The 17,619-nt window shown below is 33.4% G+C and overlaps 1 protein-coding gene across 2 annotated transcripts; it reads left to right on the top strand.

Moving 5' to 3' along the window:
• The first annotated feature begins 21 nt into the window (after nucleotides 1-21).
• LOC134275462 (uncharacterized) lies at nucleotides 22-17,552 on the top strand. Of its 2 annotated transcripts, none has more exons than XM_062757748.1 (21): nucleotides 22-174; nucleotides 714-862; nucleotides 1,079-1,185; nucleotides 1,477-1,578; nucleotides 1,813-1,917; nucleotides 2,162-2,202; nucleotides 2,428-2,492; nucleotides 8,008-8,077; nucleotides 8,917-8,999; nucleotides 10,112-10,283; nucleotides 11,432-11,532; nucleotides 11,823-12,000; nucleotides 12,109-12,224; nucleotides 13,290-13,537; nucleotides 13,828-14,645; nucleotides 14,963-15,076; nucleotides 15,377-15,494; nucleotides 15,662-15,766; nucleotides 15,937-16,128; nucleotides 16,382-16,525; nucleotides 16,884-17,552. In XM_062757748.1, the coding sequence occupies exons 1-21, from the start codon at nucleotides 117-119 to the stop codon at nucleotides 17,065-17,067; spliced, it is 3,270 nt and encodes a 1,089-aa protein (XP_062613732.1). In that variant the 5' UTR covers nucleotides 22-116; the 3' UTR covers nucleotides 17,068-17,552. The 2 variants fall into 2 exon arrangements, with proteins under 2 accessions (XP_062613732.1, XP_062613733.1); XM_062757749.1 differs by having other exon boundaries at nucleotides 11,480-11,532.
• The last annotated feature ends 67 nt before the right edge of the window (nucleotides 17,553-17,619 follow it).

Raw genomic sequence — 17,619 nt, forward strand, 5'->3', positions numbered from 1 at the left:
TGCTAAATTCGCTCAGAAATACCGGATTGTTTAACAATGGCGGAAGATATGAGCCGAAAACACTGTGCAATGTGAATTTTTACTGGATTTGACGTACCTGCATTTAATTTTAAGCAATGTCTTCTGTAATTCTGTTTATGTTAGCAATCCTTTTTGGAGAGTCATATAGTCAAGGTAGTTCTTCACATTTTATTTGCGCAAATGATTTTTATTTTCAAGTTGCAGCATGCTTAGGACAATACCTGAAAACATCTGACAAGATTTGAATATAAAACCCATATTATGTCTGTCGTGCATCAGACTATATTGTAATAAAACTAATCATTGAGTTGTCAGATTCTCTTATGTATATTGTAATGTGTCTGGAGAGTGGCATTTTCACCATACCATTGCATGTATTTTTTGTACTTGAAAACACAATGAGCTAAATTCCATGTCAGGAATCTGTATTATGCAGCACTGCATTTATGTGTAATCATGATAAATAGTTGTATATCATACCCATCATGGTTCATGAGGCCCTGATTTAAACAAATCCTTTTTATTTGATTCATATGATTATTTATTAACACAACAACCTATGATTTGCTCTATCTTTTCAGCGAAACTTAGTTTGGTAAATGAATACAGATTTCTGTACCATTAAAGGATTCCATGCATGATACATGTGCTGTAAATGACATTAAACATTAAATCTTACTAAATATTTTCAGGAACCGGGATAGTGTATATTGGAGTTCCAAATAACTCATCACTTCCAACTTTTACTGTAACTAACAGCATAGCTGGTGGAGTGACCATAGATGTTCCTGTTTATATTGATGCTGTGAATAATACAGTCAGTGAAAGTATCAATGGCAATGTAAGTTATATTAATCTTATCCTCTGTGTTAATTGATTTAGTTTACATATAACGGGCGATATATGAAAAGCTAACACACTTCATTAAATATGCCAACACAAAGCATTGTAGTTCATGAATAACTTCATGAATCTTCAAAAATTAAATTCATTTCTTAAATGATTTGTCTTCTTTTTTAAAAAATCTTCATTTTAATTTGTCTTTTAATTTTAACAGGTTGATGTTACTTGTGAGATGCTGGTCACTACTAGAGGCTTCAGCAGTGCAACATTCTCAACCAGACGGTTGTCAGATACAACTCGCAGTGGAACCGTTCAAATGAAGTGTGTATTTAAAAATTTACTTTTAATGAAAGATATTTTTCAGTAAAGAGAGAAAAATCAGATTAAGTAAAATTAACCATCAGATATTATTAATGATTTGCTGACAAAGTTAGAATATTTTGCTGATTGAATTTTACAAGAATTGCCAGGAAGATTTGAGAATACTTTAATGGTGTGTAATTTTTTTCTCGTAAAAATGCTAAATGAACTTAAATTCTAATTATAGCCATCGGTAAAATGTGTTTAATTAGAATTGGTAAAAATAATTTTCTGGTCTTATGCTTTTTTCAGTAATTTACAGACTGGCAGGGTTGCCGCATTTCAGTGCTTTGGAGAATCTGTCACAGCTGGAGTGAACCAGTTTACAAGAGCAGGCTCAAGGAGTAGAGAATCGTAAATTTTCAAATGTTATTTTATAAAACACACTGCTCAGCAGAATTTGACTATCTCTGTATATTTACCAGATTCTTTTATAGCAGATTTTGGTTTCGATTTTCAAATGCACATTCCCTTTGAAAAGACATAATTCAAATATCTCCCATAATACTGAAATCTTCAAAAATTTTGTTAATACAGCTGAAAATTATGAATGAGAAAAATAAACGTATGCAATTTTAAATATTTCAGTTCTCTTACTGTAATAAGTCCCCCTACAATAAGTATCTGTGCAGAGGATACTATAAAGGTCCTGAATACAAATACTGCCCAACAAAGTTTTACAGTGGAATTCAGGTGAGTTACGAATTAGTGGAATTACTTTTCTGTAATATTTTGTTTTGTCAGAGTATGCTGAAATCTTTTGCGCTTTAATTATAAATTCATGTCTATTTCGAAAATCCTTATTTTTTTTAAACAAAGTATTTTATATTCAGCATGAGCAAACAGATTATGAACCTTAAATAGTAGAAATATATATTTCTTGAAGAAAAGAAAAACATTATTTTTCACTCTTGAAATTTACAACTGTTAATTTCAGTGACCAAGTGACCACTGCAGTAACAGTAAGCTGTACCAGAGGTATTTCTTATTGCATTACAGTATACACACTCTTATAGATACTTTAAATTTCTTGCAAAGTTCAATTGTTTCAGTTTTTATGTTGTCTGTAGAGAATATGAACATATTGGGATCAGTATGTCTACGTTTCTGTATGGAAGAGATATTAATTTAATAATTATGGAAATTCCATTTCATTTAAGTTTCAAAATATGGATTGCAAAATTAATATACTTTTCACTTCAGAGAATGGCACCATGGTTCTAAACATTCCAAATAATGTGGCACAAGTTGGTACAACTAGGTTACAGGTAAACTTTTACCAAATTTGTTTGAATATAAAAAAGTAGAATGAGTGTTTTAATAGAGATTTTTAGCTCACATCGACGAAGTCCAGATGAGCTTTTGCTAGTGTTGTCAAATCGGTTGAAAATCAGAATCGATTAATCGGTAGTATTGGTTGACCCTAACCAATAGGGCTGGATCAATATATCGGTAATCGGTATACAGTGATTGGGATAAGCTAGGGAGTAAATGTGACAATGGCACACTCCAAATCAGTGCCAATGTAACATTTCAAAATTCAATGCGCCAAACAGACTTTTTAATGGGACATTTCCTAGTTAAAAACTTGCAATGAATATAATATACACTTTCCCCTAGTTGTTGTTAGAATTTCAGTTGACTTTACTTAAATTGAAATGGACAAATCATTGAATGACGACCTTAAAGGACACAAAATTAGTATATTTAAATTCACAAGTGTCAGAAAATAAATAAACACTGCAATTTAATTTCAATTCTTTATTTTTTGTGTCCTATGTTTGACATCTTTAAGATGATTTAAAGCCTGGTTTAGATCTATACCGCTTCCCTCCACATGTTAAATTTTCGTTTTGGTTTTTCCTCCGAGACTACATCATCTGTCTTACCGTCATCTCCATTCGTTCTGTCAGGATGTTATACTTCCTCCGAGTCATTTTTTACCGATTTACTTGAATTCTGTTTGTTAGGATTGTTATAATCAAGAAAAGTCTGCCTTTTATCGGTACGAGGTACAGTGGACAGATATCGCCAGATATCGGACGTCTTCGGGAACGGACCGTCATCTCCATTCGAAATGTACTTTTACGTTATAATTTGGTTCATTTATCCGGACGGTAAATTTTAGTTTGTACTTCCATTCTTGTCAACATTCACGCCTGAACTGAGTGATAATTGTTATCAAAACACTGGCCGGATTGATTGTTTTTACAAGACGATCACCTGTGACCTGTTATATGAATGACTTACGATGATTAATCCACAGATTAAGCATGCTAATTAGTGGATATGGTCATAATATACGAGAGATCGGTACACAAGTGAAAATAAACAATTAACTGTGTTGGTAACAGAAAACAATTTTTCTATTCAGTTATTTGTTATCTGCGAGATATTTACGATTTTAGTACAGAGCTGGTTTTAAATATTTTTCTATTTATAGACGGGACGACATAGTATCATAATCTCGTTGTCTACACATGTGCACAAACAAACCGGTATTGTAATTTTCATCTGTAGATTGGTGGCAGTTATCATCGAAAAAAAACTTAAAACATTAAATCAAATTTGAATAATTTTAGACAATCAATGGTTTCGCTTGGGATGATTACTATGTGAATTTCTAATATGTCAGAGTTAGCGTGGATGAGTGTTCAAATTAAAATTATACTCGATACTGACAGCTCGATTGGGTGTAATCAAAGCTGCAAATAAGAGAATTCGCTTGGCTATGTTCATCAATTTATAGAAAGTAGAAAGTAAAAATAAGCTGGGTAATTAAGAATCTGCCCATATCAGCAGCGTTATATCAAATGTTTGTCATTCTGCTCTCCAGCTACAACCATGTCTACACCGCCGGCAAAGAGAGCGCGAGTCGGCATTTCCGCCAGCTTAAAGAAAAAAATCTGCCAACGCAAAGTAGATCTTCCACGTTCTACATTGCAAGATTTAAGGCAGTTTGTAATTGTTTAAAAGTAGTGCTGATGTATACTAAAGATATAGTCCATAAAATAATAAATTATTATTTCAATATGATAGCATTTATCTTTCTTTATATACAGTGTATAAGAGTTACAATACAAATACAGTATACCTGGAAGAGAAATCAATAGAATTCAGATATCCGGACGCTTCACTTATCCGGACAATTTGCTTGGGAACGAAAGCGTCCGGATAAATGAGGCTCCACTGTACTACTTTCTTAGGCAGCATGCTGCACTCCTGACACCAGTTTATTTCGTGCGCGTTAACCAATCAGAAAACACGTAACTGTTTGATTAGATACTGAAGAAAAGAAAGCCATAAGAACGCTTTAAATAAACGACATTAAATACTGTTTTTTCAAGCGTAAATTGACAGCGATTGTTGTGGGACAGACAAGCGCTTGGGGGAAAGCTCAAAGTTTAAAAGTATGTAGTGCATGATTTTCTATGCGCCACAATGGCACAGCGTTTTTAATTTTAATGTGACATTTTAAAATTTAATGCGACTATGGCGCAGGGCGCGTGCTTATCCCAATCACTGGGTATATATCGATATTTTTTAGCAATACGATAACCGATACAGAGATGCTTCGTATTGCTCGATTATTTCAACGTTTAATTAAGAGAAAGAAAAACATCAAAGTGACGAATAATACGAACGACTTATCTAAAATCGTTTAAACGCATGTAAACATGTCAAAAGTGTAGGGTCGCTACGTAAAAGTTAGCAGCAAAAAGGCAAAATGTAATCATATTTGTCAACAAGAAGTCGCAAGTTCTGGTGGAACAACGAGCTTATATATTATTAACCATCTCAGACGGCATCGCAACATTGACCTGTTTGCTACTGTGAAACTTGGAGGCAATTCCGATAGGTTAAATGGCGCGTCGAAAAAAAAATCATGGAATGTAAACCGATAATAAGATATCAATCAGAATTTTTAAGTCATAGTTTATTTTAACTCAAAGCAATTTGGTAAAATATTTTATCTGCCATTAGTTCCACGAATACGACATCAAGTGAAGTATCAACACAGTCAAACAGGTCAATGTTGTGATGTCGTCTGTGGCTTCAGAACGAGTATTTAGCACCAGTGGCAACATATTTACATGCACAAGGACTTGTCTGAAACCTGACTAAGTGGATCGATGCCTTAATTTTTCTGAAGAAAAATATGGGCAAATAACATTAATCTGTCATACACTTGACTTGTGCATTCAAAGAGAATGAAAAAAAAAAAACAACAAGAATTTAAAATGTTTTATTATTGTAAATTTATGCTTTAATAAAAAAATACTATCACCTCTTTAAAACAACATGCAAAAAATAGTGTATTCTCATTTGTCTGTATCGGCAATATGTATCGCATATCGCACCTCTGTATTGCAATATGTATCGTATCGAAAAAATTCTTTCAATACCCAGCCCTACTAACCAACTGATCATCGGCCAATAATCGAATCGGTAACCTATGCACATTTTTTTCTTTAAATATTAAGATAAGACTCTACTAAGAGTCTATTAAGTACCGCAATATTATGAGACACCAGTATGTATGCAGTTTAATTAACAATTTCTGTAATACAGATTTTTGCATGATTAGGAATTACTTGGCCTGGGGAAAATAAGCATTTACAGATCAGGTTTTAATTTACATGATCATCTAAAATATATATGGAATTAATTTTTTAAACTGTCATAAGACATTTAATATTGCAAATCCTTGTGATTCCGTATGAAATGACAGGTGAATTCCCCTAAATACTGAAAACTAATTTATTTCATTTATACAAGTAGTTTAGTTTCTTCAGTTTAGAAATACAAATATCAAATCTTATGATTTATTTTAAACAGATTTCAAGTACATGTATTTTAAAATAGTAAAGGACAACATTTGGAAGATATATATTTTGATAACAAGAGCCTGTTCTTGAAATAAAAGTGAGAAAACTAAAAAAAAAGATATGTGCTGAAATCTACCGATTAATCGATTGTTATAATCTCCAATCGATTGTCTAAAATCGACAGCCTTTCCGACCGATCATCGATTATAAATCGATCATCGTGACAACACTAGCTTTTGCTATACCCCCAGCGTCGTCCTCCCAGGTTGAAGTTTTAGGAGCAAGTCCATTCTCAAGTAACTATAAGCCCTACCTGAACCAAACTTGCATGCATGATGCATCTAGAGATGGTTAAATGGTTAAACAGAACTTGCAAGAATGTTGTTGTTGGGGTAAATACCAACTATTAAGAAAATATGATGTGCGATTTGCTTTACTTACACTGATAACATTCGTCGAGGTGAGCTTCGTAATCTTTGATTACCTATGTTTGAAATTCATATTGGAATGTTACATTTGAATTAAAGAACTATATGCGGTATATTGCATATCTTTGCCCCCACAAAAGTCAAATTTTGAAAAATTCTTGAAATTCTTGAAATGTGCTGAATTCTATAAATTGTATGAGAAATATAAATTAACAGAACATATTATAGTTTCAAAGTAGTTTATTGACAATTTTTGTTTTTTTGACGTCACAAACTAGTCCAATTTTATATCATTTTTTGGACAAAATGAACAAAATTTCAACAATTTCAGCTGTAAAATTTATAGTGCGCAAGTTTGCTCAGGAACAGTATTTACATATTTCATTGATATTATCATTCTACACATAATATCAAATACTGAGCCTGATCAGGTCTGCGCTCGGTGACTTTTACTCAAAATATTGACGTGATAAATACATTTTTCTGTCTAAATCATTGAAATTTTAAATTTACATCATTTTTGTGACATCATTTCAAACACGTCATTGCTTAATATGAAAATATTCAGTGCTTTGAAGTCGGCATATATCCCCCTGTTTAAAAACATAATTGAATATTTCTCCGTCAGAGTTTGATTTGGGGGGCAAATATTATACAATTATTGCTGGTTTTTGAGGTCAATACAATGATTTAGCCATCTGAGGAGTACAATATTCACCGAGCCCGAAGGGCGAGGTGAATATTGTACTTCGAAGATGGCTAAATCATTGTATTGACAGAAAAAACAGCAATAATTGTTTTATTATATGATTCACTGATAAAATAATACAGCTCATTACTTGTTTGCATTTAATTAAGTCCTAGCCAAATACAAGAGAGAAGCGGAATTAAAATGTGAATAAACCTTACCTGTCGTATCAATTTGAAATGTTTTTTTAAAATCAATTTTAGATGCCATGAAAGAAATATATAATGTCAGTCTTTTTTATAGGATAGATTTTGAAAGGAAGAAGTATTATCAGGGAAAACTGACTGCCAAAAAGTAAAAAACAAATTGTTGTTCAGTACAAGTGTTGGAGGGGCAGTCCCTGCATCCCCTCTTACCACCCTCACCTAAGATATATATATTCGCTTATGTTTTGTTCACTTGAAAATAAAAATCATAGTCGTTTAAATAGCTTTCTAAAACAATTTGTATCAATTTGGAATTTCCCAATCTATTTTTAGATCAATGTAGAGGAAATAAATCCTTGTATTGACCTGGAACGTCACGTGCAGGTCAATACAACGTAATATTTTTCTAACATAGTCGGATCTCAGCCAATCAGAGAGATGGAAATTATTCAATCATATAATAATGGTTATTACCGAATAAAGTTCTTTGACATTTTAATTTTTAAGCATTTGTCTGCAAAGATGATAAAAATATTTGTCAGGTTAGACTTTTTTAACAAAAGTTGCTAAAAAAATAACAAAATTGCTTATGAAAAATTTCTCTCGTGTGATCTACTGTATTTACTTTCTAGATGGACTTCACACTTACAACAGTAGGAACCCCTGTACAAGTCCTATGTTCTGCAACAGGATACAGTACAGGTAATCATGTGTAACCTACACAATACAGGTAATCATGTGTAACCAACATGATACAGGTATAAATCATGTGTAACCCACACAATACAGGTAATCATGTGTAACCTACACAATACAGGTATAAATCATGTGTAACTTACACAATACATGTAATTATGTGTAACCAACACAATACAGGTATAAATCATGTGTAACCTACACAATATAGGTAATCATGTGTAACCAACACAATACAGGTATAAATCATGTGTAACCTACACAATACAGGTACAGTGTAATCATGTGTAACCTACACAATACAGGTAATTATGTGTAACCTACACAATACAGGTAATCATTTGTAGCCAAAAGTTACACAGGTAATCATGTGTAACCTTATAATAATAATACTGGACCCAAATTTTATATTGACAGTCACATGTAACCTAAAATTGATTGATTGATTGACTTTATATTGTTTAACATCCATCTCGAGAATTTTTCACTCATATGGAGATGCCACCACTTGCCGGTGGAGAGCTGCAAATTTTGTCCTATACTCGGCACTGAGGGCCATTGAGCAAGGAGGGATCTTTTTCATCCCAGCTCCCACTGTGACATTGGACCTCGATTTATACGGTCTCATCCGAAGGACTGGTCCCCATGTGACCTAAAATTAAAACACTTTATCATGTGTGTCAGTTAAAAATAATACAGGGTGTCATATATCTGAAATATAAAAGGAAATCATAGGAAACAAAAAAAAATCTTTACAAGGTTGTAAACTATAACAATTTTTTATTGTCAGCGTCACTCAAGGAAGAAATTTCATTTTAAAAAAATATTTCCATTTTTGCTTACAGGACCTTCAGTTGTGTTCCAGATGAATGAACCTAATCTAGCATTCTATCCTCCTCCCTTCACGACAACAGCCACAAAATTTGGGGTAGGTGCTGAATATAAAAGCCTAGGGTATATTCTATTAAGCAAATATTATGGACATGTTATGTCATAATCAGTAAATTGGGTTGGAGTAGAAATAGGAATCGTCTTTAAAAATTTTTGATTCTTGAACATTCTTTATATTAGTTTTCTAGGATTCACTAAAAAAAGGGTTGCATTTGGCCAAATACTAGGGATGTCAACGAATATTCGAATATTCGAATAATGATATATATCGAATATGAATTTATGATTCGAATATTCGTTTTTAAGTATACAAGCTTTAAAATGAGAGAAAAACCTGGCAAGTTTTATTAGAAATTAAATAAAGTTTGTACAAAATTTAAAAAAAAAACATTCGTCTTGGATTACCTTTTAAGTTTTGAAGAGTGTATCTATCTGAGTAATTTATTTAATTATTTATTGGTTCACTTAATTAGTAGTATAATTGTTTCCAGTACTTACAATCACTTGTATTGTTGTAAGGACACAGTTGTAAAGTAAACACACGGAGCTCTTGTTTATGTAAATATCATTAAAAATCATTATCATGAAATTAATTAGCAAAAAGTAACTACTTTTAATATTTCACCGTTAGATAATTGTTCTGTTTGGTATAAATTTGTAGGAGTTATCAGTGTAGAATTTAGTAAGACGATCAATTAATCTGGAACATACTAAAGAATCTTTTGAATTTTCTAAAAACAATCATTACAAATTTGATGTATACATACCATTCAATAATAGTTTTAAAATATAATTGCAGTGCATTTACCGAACTTCACATGAGTTTTTATTCCAAAATAATGGCATAGAATTTATACTTTTTGACAGGAGAGTGAAAACATATTTTTTTTTAATGCAAGATGTATTTAACCTGCCAGGAATATCAATTATTGACAATTTTGACATCCCTACCAAATACAGATTCATAATGATATATATCAGAATTACTAAAACAGCTTAAGTAAGTTAATTCATGTTCAGACCTTCTTGATGAATATGCAAAAATGTTTTACTAAAATATGATGAATCCACCATGTTCACATAACTGATTGTTTAAATGAAGCATTGGGGGAGATATTTATTTATAAAATATCTTACTGTCTGTTGTAGCTGTTATTGCTGGTCACAAACCCTCCAACCGCTACTATCCCTGTAACCTGCCAGGCCAACCTGTACAGCTCTAGTGCAGCCGCTCAGGGTGCCATTAACAACCCGCCATGTGGTGCTTCACCGACTGCCACTACCACAACTGCTGCCACCACCACAGGATCATCTGTATCAGGTGGGTACCACCTATATAGGCATTTAATGAACATTTTGTATTTTTCTAATGCATTAAAATTTGATTGACATTTTATTGATGTGAAGTGCATGTTGAACCTCCATACATTGTTGTAATTAAATCAAGTAATTCACACTAATTAATAAGTGCTGCTAAATGTAATATGTATTGATATAGAATTTTTTATGACTGACATGTGTGATTAAAACATTTTGCATATCATTTGCAGCAATTGCTATGTTAAAGGATTTATGATTACATGTACTTCTTTCTGGAACCAAGACTTTATGTACAATGAATGTCTTTTTTTCTCTTTTTGTGAATAGATTTTTTTCATGTTTCATAATATATTAAAAAAAAAAATTTAAATTCTACTCATGCAGTTTAACTTTGTTTCTTTTTAACCAAATGCATTTTCCTGCATATGAAATAATTGGTAAGTAACTCAAGCACAGCTCTAAGCTAGTGGTGATTTTTTGAGTGTTGTGAATAGCCTCACCTTGCTTAAAATCAATTAAAATCCATATTTTATCACAATCCATAAAATCCCAGTTCCCTCCATACCCTATATTTCCCTCTTCTTTTTTATCTTGAATTTTATCAAAATATTCTTATATTATGGTGATATTAAACAGCATTTTTAAATGCTATAGAAAGTTTGCAGTGCTTCAATTGACCATATTAAATTAGTCCTAACATAATTCACATAAAATATTACAAAAGAGAACAATTGAGTGATGGGTAATGCAGTCTTTATCTCCCAACAAACTTATTTTCAGTCATTTGGTGAGTGTTAGCACCTTCATATTTCTTTCATTAATAGTTGAGGGCACAAGGTTTTGTTTTATTTTTTAATAATTCTGAAAATGTGTTTATTAAAGAAAAAGAAAAATTAAGTAACTTTCAGAGGTTTATATTGTTATTGTTCATGATGCAAAATTTTCAGATTATCGTTACGTACATAGTCTTATTCATTATTTGAGCACATAAGGTCTGATTTTAAGATTAATATCTGACCATAATATGTGTTACAGTGTATTTATCTACATGTACATGTATAGTATATTCTCAAGGTAAAAGAGAAGAAAAAGATAAAAAATCCCTTTTTTACAATTCATAGGATTCACTCCTTTACATTTACATTACAGCTGATCCTAATGCTACAACACCTGCTCCAATTCCATCCACAACATTAGTACCATCAATACCAGAGTGGGGGTTTCTACTGAATGCTCCTGCTATAGAGAATGTGAGTACCGTGATATAGAAATGGATTGCAAAAATTGTTCAACATATGTGTAGAGTTGTCATGCATATGTGGACATTCTAAGGATACAGACTGTTGTCTAAAACATGTTGATCTTTGTCAAAACAGAGATAAATTAGATTCATTTTGGTACATGTATTGTATATGAAACAGTAGCTCTTTAATACTAAAGGTTACTCAAAAACCAAAGAGTGGCAGATGTACGTGTATTTTAAACCATTTGCAGTGTAAAAACTTCATTGGATCAGAAGCATATATTTCATGTTTTTTAGACAAATAATTACCTGCAAATTAAAGTGGCGAGGAACTTGGCTACCACATCTTTTGTGCGGGAGTATGTGGTAGTCAGCTGCTGCACCACAAATCTACCAAACCGGCAACTTCAGGTCGCCACAATGGTGGTGGCTGAACTCAATAAGAACAGGACAATAGATTGGACAAATGCTGCAGGTATTTTTGCAGGATCTTTTCCCTTGAATTGCAGATTTACTTTATATTGTAGATAACATTAAAAAAGATTATGGGATAAACATAAAATTTTAACCATTTTTATTAAAGCTCAAGTGAGTGTGGACTCAGAAACACCATACAAGAATCCTGCGTTTGTCAACATTTCACCTTGCCCATGTGATATTACCCAGAATGCATGTGACATGGATTGCTGTTGTGATAGTGTAAGGTCAAATTGTTCAAGGTTAAAATAAAGATATATGCTCTTTTTATCAACCTTTTAAATTTAAAATATACAGCCTACTCTGGATATATTGAAATTCAGGGGACCATGCAAATTATTTCAGTATATCCGTAATTCAATATAAGCGAAATTGTGAAGCCACCATTTTTACAAGTTCAATATCCCGATCTAAAATAAAGAAGAACAAACCCGAACAAATTAATTTTGTCATCGTTTATCTATAAACAGTTTACATAGAGTATGAGTCCTTGAAAGTTTAAATATTTTTTTTTTATTTCTGTTACATTGAAAAGACAATCTTCAACCTCATTATTATTCCCCGATCGCATTTATTTACGTTTTGAAGAAAATTCACCGGACTTAAACAGTTGAGTACTGCTGAACTCTGCTTGTATTTCATCGTAAGTGTAATCAGGTTAATTCCTTAGTTATTTCGAATTTAGGCATATCAATAGCCATTAACAGAACGTATTTAATTTCAAAGTTATGTTTTTTTCCTAGATCTGTGGGGGTTACTATATTACGTTTAGCTGTTTAGTCTCGATATATCCGTATTATATATGTGGACGCAAAAAATTTAACAGTGAAGAATTTTATTTCGTAAGAGCATGCAGTATAAAAACACATAAGGTGAAAATTTCATTTTTCACACCTTTGTTTATCAACTGGTCAATCAGGCATAATTACTGTCACCAACCGTAACAACAGCCGCCAGGGAGTACTTCAGTATAACCGTTATGAAAACAACTCATTACAACCTGTGGGGACCGATCAGTGGCTTCAATATAAGCGAAATTTCAATATATCCGATTTCAATATAACCGTTATTTTAATGCAAAGAAAATGAGAGGCAAAACTGGGGATTGATTTCTATTTCAAAATAAGCGGAATTTCAAAATAAGCGAGTTCAGTATAAGTGGAGTAAGCTGTATGTTGAGAACATGCATCTGAAACTTTCACGGAGGATTATAATGCTTGACATACTTGTGAAAAGAAATGAAATTCTTCAGTGCTCTCTTAATTTTATCTTTTTGATCTGACATAGGACTGTACCACTTCAGACAGGGATTCCTTTAGGGCCTGTATCAGTGGCCTGCCTGGTGGGCAGTCTGCCCCCTACCCTGAGTATTACTGTCAATCCTCACACCCCTTAAAGGAGGACTGGTTCCCTCTCATGTGTGTGGAGAGGGAATACAATGCCCTTATTGGATTTTTCTATGCTGCTTCAAACACCCTGAGAAATACTGAAGCTTTGAATCTAAAGGTGGCATCAGAGAGTTTCTACTCATACAGGTAGAATTAAAAAGCATTAGACTTCTACTAAAATGTTGAGACTGAGTGGCCATAGTGTGCTATCGTTTTTTCATGTTTCTTTAACTAACTTTATTGAAACCATCTGAGGAAGAATGATTGCAAGGCAATTTATTATTTGTTATTTATTTAATATATACCATTTTAAAACTGCTTTTCAAATGCTTCAAAGCATGTAAAAGTAGCATTCAATCTTTTCAGCAGGTTTTATAATTTCAAAATGAATACAGGTACATGCATGTAGACTAGAGTACTTTCATTGATAATTTCAGTCGTCCAGACCTGACCACAACTCAAATAAGTGCCTACAAAACAGGGGTGTCTGTAAAGTCCATCAAAGAGTCGGCAGTAGGGGGTGGGGCTGCCGCGAGGATAGGGACCGTCGTCCTCCCACGGAGGATCCTGGCTGGTCAGTGCCTGACCACGGCTCCTGTCCGCTACCTAGTGGACCAACAGTCAGACTGTACCTTTACTGTGACCCGAGACATGTGTAACAGTGCCAGTGTATTCAGTGCCTTATTTTACATTCAGTCCTCCACCACTAGAGACCCGTCCTGTCCCAATGCTTTTTCTGTCCAGGGCAGTCCATCAGACTCTGTTGTAACAGAAACAAATGTTAATTACTTCTGTACCTCAGACTTCTCAGGTTATGTAAAAGATACTTCATCCATAGGAGACGTCACAACATCAACGTTCTTCAACTTCACATTGCCTACTGATCAAGAATGCTTGGATGTGTGTGGAAATTATATTTGTGTAGAAAATGTCCCAGTAGATGTGACAGAGCCCACTAGAGGATCCCGATGTTCATTTGACAATGGGTACACTCGCCCACCTGTGCCCTTTGTCAGAAACAATGTTTGTGAGAATGTTGTCTTAGATGTAAAGTATGATTTTCAGTGGAAAGGCACTAGGATAGTCAAACTGGATGCGACCGTTATTCTGGGAAATGTTCCATTGTCAACAACTACAGCCCCTGTAGAGATAACCCAGAAGTATGAAGCTAATTTCAACTATCAGTATGAATCAAATGGAACCATAGCCTCTGATAACTACAGGGAAGTCAACACAGCATACGACCGCTCAACAGGTTAGTGTATCTACCACCACTTCTCGTGTTCATGCTTATACTACTTCTTGTACATACACCTGCTAAACAGGTCAGTGTATGTTTCTACCACTTCTAGAGCATACATGTACAACTGCTAAACAGGCCTTTGTATCTACCACTTCTGGAGCATAATTGATTTCAAGTTTATGGGCATCTTTTTTTTTAAGCCTATAACTGCATTAATCTTTTCTGTATTAAGTAGGCTTTATTAATCTTTCATTTACCAATCTAGAAACACTCTTGGCACAGTAATCCTGTTTCTATGCAGAGAAATATTATTACTTTATCTGTTGCAGGCTATAATTTAGGTAAAACTCTGAACAGTGGTGTCCAGATCAACAATGTGACAGAGAATACATTCCTGTACATCAACACCAACCAGTCTCAGCAGATAGCGGTGTGGGACACAGGTAAGGATAAAGAGTAGGCACCCTGCCACATGTGCATTTATCTTCTGGCAAGAGAAATTACTGTATACAGAGAAATTTCATCCCCATTTTCATTCATTTTTCAAACAGGGCAAACTAATGTTTCTAGTGTGAAAATAACATGGGGAAAAATAACCCTCTATACACTATTTGTACAAAAATTGAAGAAATGTATATATATGTATGTATGAGCCCAATCAAGTCATGTGACAAGCTTGTTCCCTTCAATAACAACCTTTGTGAGACAGTTTTGTTTAAATACTTGTTTTTCTTTTTTTTAAGGTGCGGATAGTTTGTGTTTTAATGCTGGCAGAAAGTTGATTGAATTTGGACAAGATGTTTTTACCAGCTGTCTTGTAAAACTATCTCTTCAAGACCTCAGGAATTGTTCTAATATCAGGTAATTTATGTACTTTTCTATATGTCACAAACTAGTGTTTCTTTCATTCATAATAATATATATACATGTAAATGCATTTAAAATCAGTTTACAAATAAAATTCCACATAACTTGAATAATTTCTTTCAAGGTCTTTAACAAGTATTCTGTTATTTTTTTTTTTTTAGGAAAACTTTGATCAATAGACTGAATAATTTGATGAAAGCTGACAAGATTGGTCGCCTTGGTAACAACAATTATTTGAATTTAGCCTACTGGATAGATGTTGCAAGGTTGGTATTGCCTTTCTGTACTTTCTTTTTGCATGAATGGACATATAGGAAAAGCAGCAGAGCTATGACTTACTGAGGTATACTTCTTTTCTCGGATTGATAAAAATAAATTGTAAAGAAATAAATGATTTCCCTGAAAAGTAAAATTGGCAAGTGCCCCTTTCTTACAGAGAGGATATATCAGCTGTGTGTACTGGATACCTGAACAGTGTTGATGATGCCACTAATAACAGCAAACTATCGTACGAGGCACAGGGACTGTGTGTAGACATTATCAGTGGGATTCACTTAGATGTCATGTATGCCATCACAGGAAAACTCAATGCCACTCCAATCCATGAAGTCATTGGTGCTCGCATAAGGTACAGAGTTTCAATAAATTATATGAAGCATTTATAGTTATTTTTGTATCCTTTTCAATATTTATTTATGTTCATCACAACAAAAACCTAGTGAAATCAACAATTTTGAACTTTGCTTTAGTATTTAAAATAAGGATTCATTTACTTTTTATTTTTAAATCATAATAATTTTCCAAGATGAATTGTACATGTATTATCACTGAAGTTTGGTTCATTTAGAATACATATTATTTATATATTTTTATGATTTCAGCTATGTGAAGTCAGAGTGGCATTTACGGTGTGCCATTGGTGACATGAATGCCTGCAATACTCCCGGATATGCCGAAACATTTGAAGTAACCAGCTCCGTAAGATTTATCCTGGTACCAGGCAACACACCAGAGAGACTGCCAAGGTGAGGGGAATAATTTTTTTTATAAGAGACTTTAGGTGAAAATAAGACAATTATATACCACAGATATCTACCAGTATTTGTTGATCAATAAGGAACATCTGTAACGATCAATAATATTGTTTTTACTCTGTTTCTTATATATATCTGCAATTTTTTTTACTCAAGGTTAAAAATTTACAAAGCTTTTTGGTGAAGAAAAAGAAATGAAAAAAAATATTGTTTTCTATAGTTTAATGAATACACTGCTTTTGAAACTTATTTATTTCCATGTACATGTATGTATTGCCCACCTTTAATATTTGCTTCACATGAAACAAGATTTTTTCCCCACCTGGTACCACATTTATTTCTATTACAGGTACAAGGACAGTAAGTACTATGACACCTGTTCCCAGGACGTGTGCTGGGAGGCGTTTATCTACCCCCTGTCCTCTAGTTATGAGGGGGTGGACAAGGAACAGGTGCTTGTACAAGTTCTCCTCGTCATCGTCATTCTCGTTGGCTTCCTCGTTTTCCTCAGACCCTGGTGGTACATTTTATGATAGTGAACTCAGCTAGATTCTGTGAAATTAGTTTATAACTATAAAAGTACTGGATTGGATAGACAGGTTTTATAAAGAGACGTTGGTACATGTATGTCAGTATGACTGAAAATATGGATAATGACTGACTGTAAAAGGAGTTGGTTCTGAGGAGTTGATAATACATAGCAATGCCTAGTACACATTTTACATTCAAAATGGATAAAGTTGAAATTATGTTGAGTTTGAGAGTCTAGGATTTGTGGGCACTTGAGATTACATGTATCAATGACTGACACAAACGGAGGGTCATTCCATTTTTACATATTAATGAAGCAAGACAGCCAAGAATCACACTTTTGTGATACTGATCATATGCTCATCACATACAATGTACACAGCACATGAAAATAAATTCCGTCCAATTTTGTATTGTCTGGTATGACATTTGTCTAATGTATTTGTATAAATGTAGAGTGAGTGAGAAAACAATATACAAGTGCTTGAGAGAGGTGTTGAAGATTTCCTTATTAATTATATCATGCATTGAAATTTACATGTAGATAAGTATAC

The sequence above is a fragment of the Saccostrea cucullata genome, unplaced genomic scaffold (genome assembly GCF_032062105.1).
Source record: "Saccostrea cucullata isolate Sc308-1 unplaced genomic scaffold, CSIRO_AGI_Scuc_v1 ctg686, whole genome shotgun sequence".
Classification (NCBI taxonomy): Eukaryota; Metazoa; Mollusca; class Bivalvia; order Ostreida; family Ostreidae; genus Saccostrea; species Saccostrea cuccullata.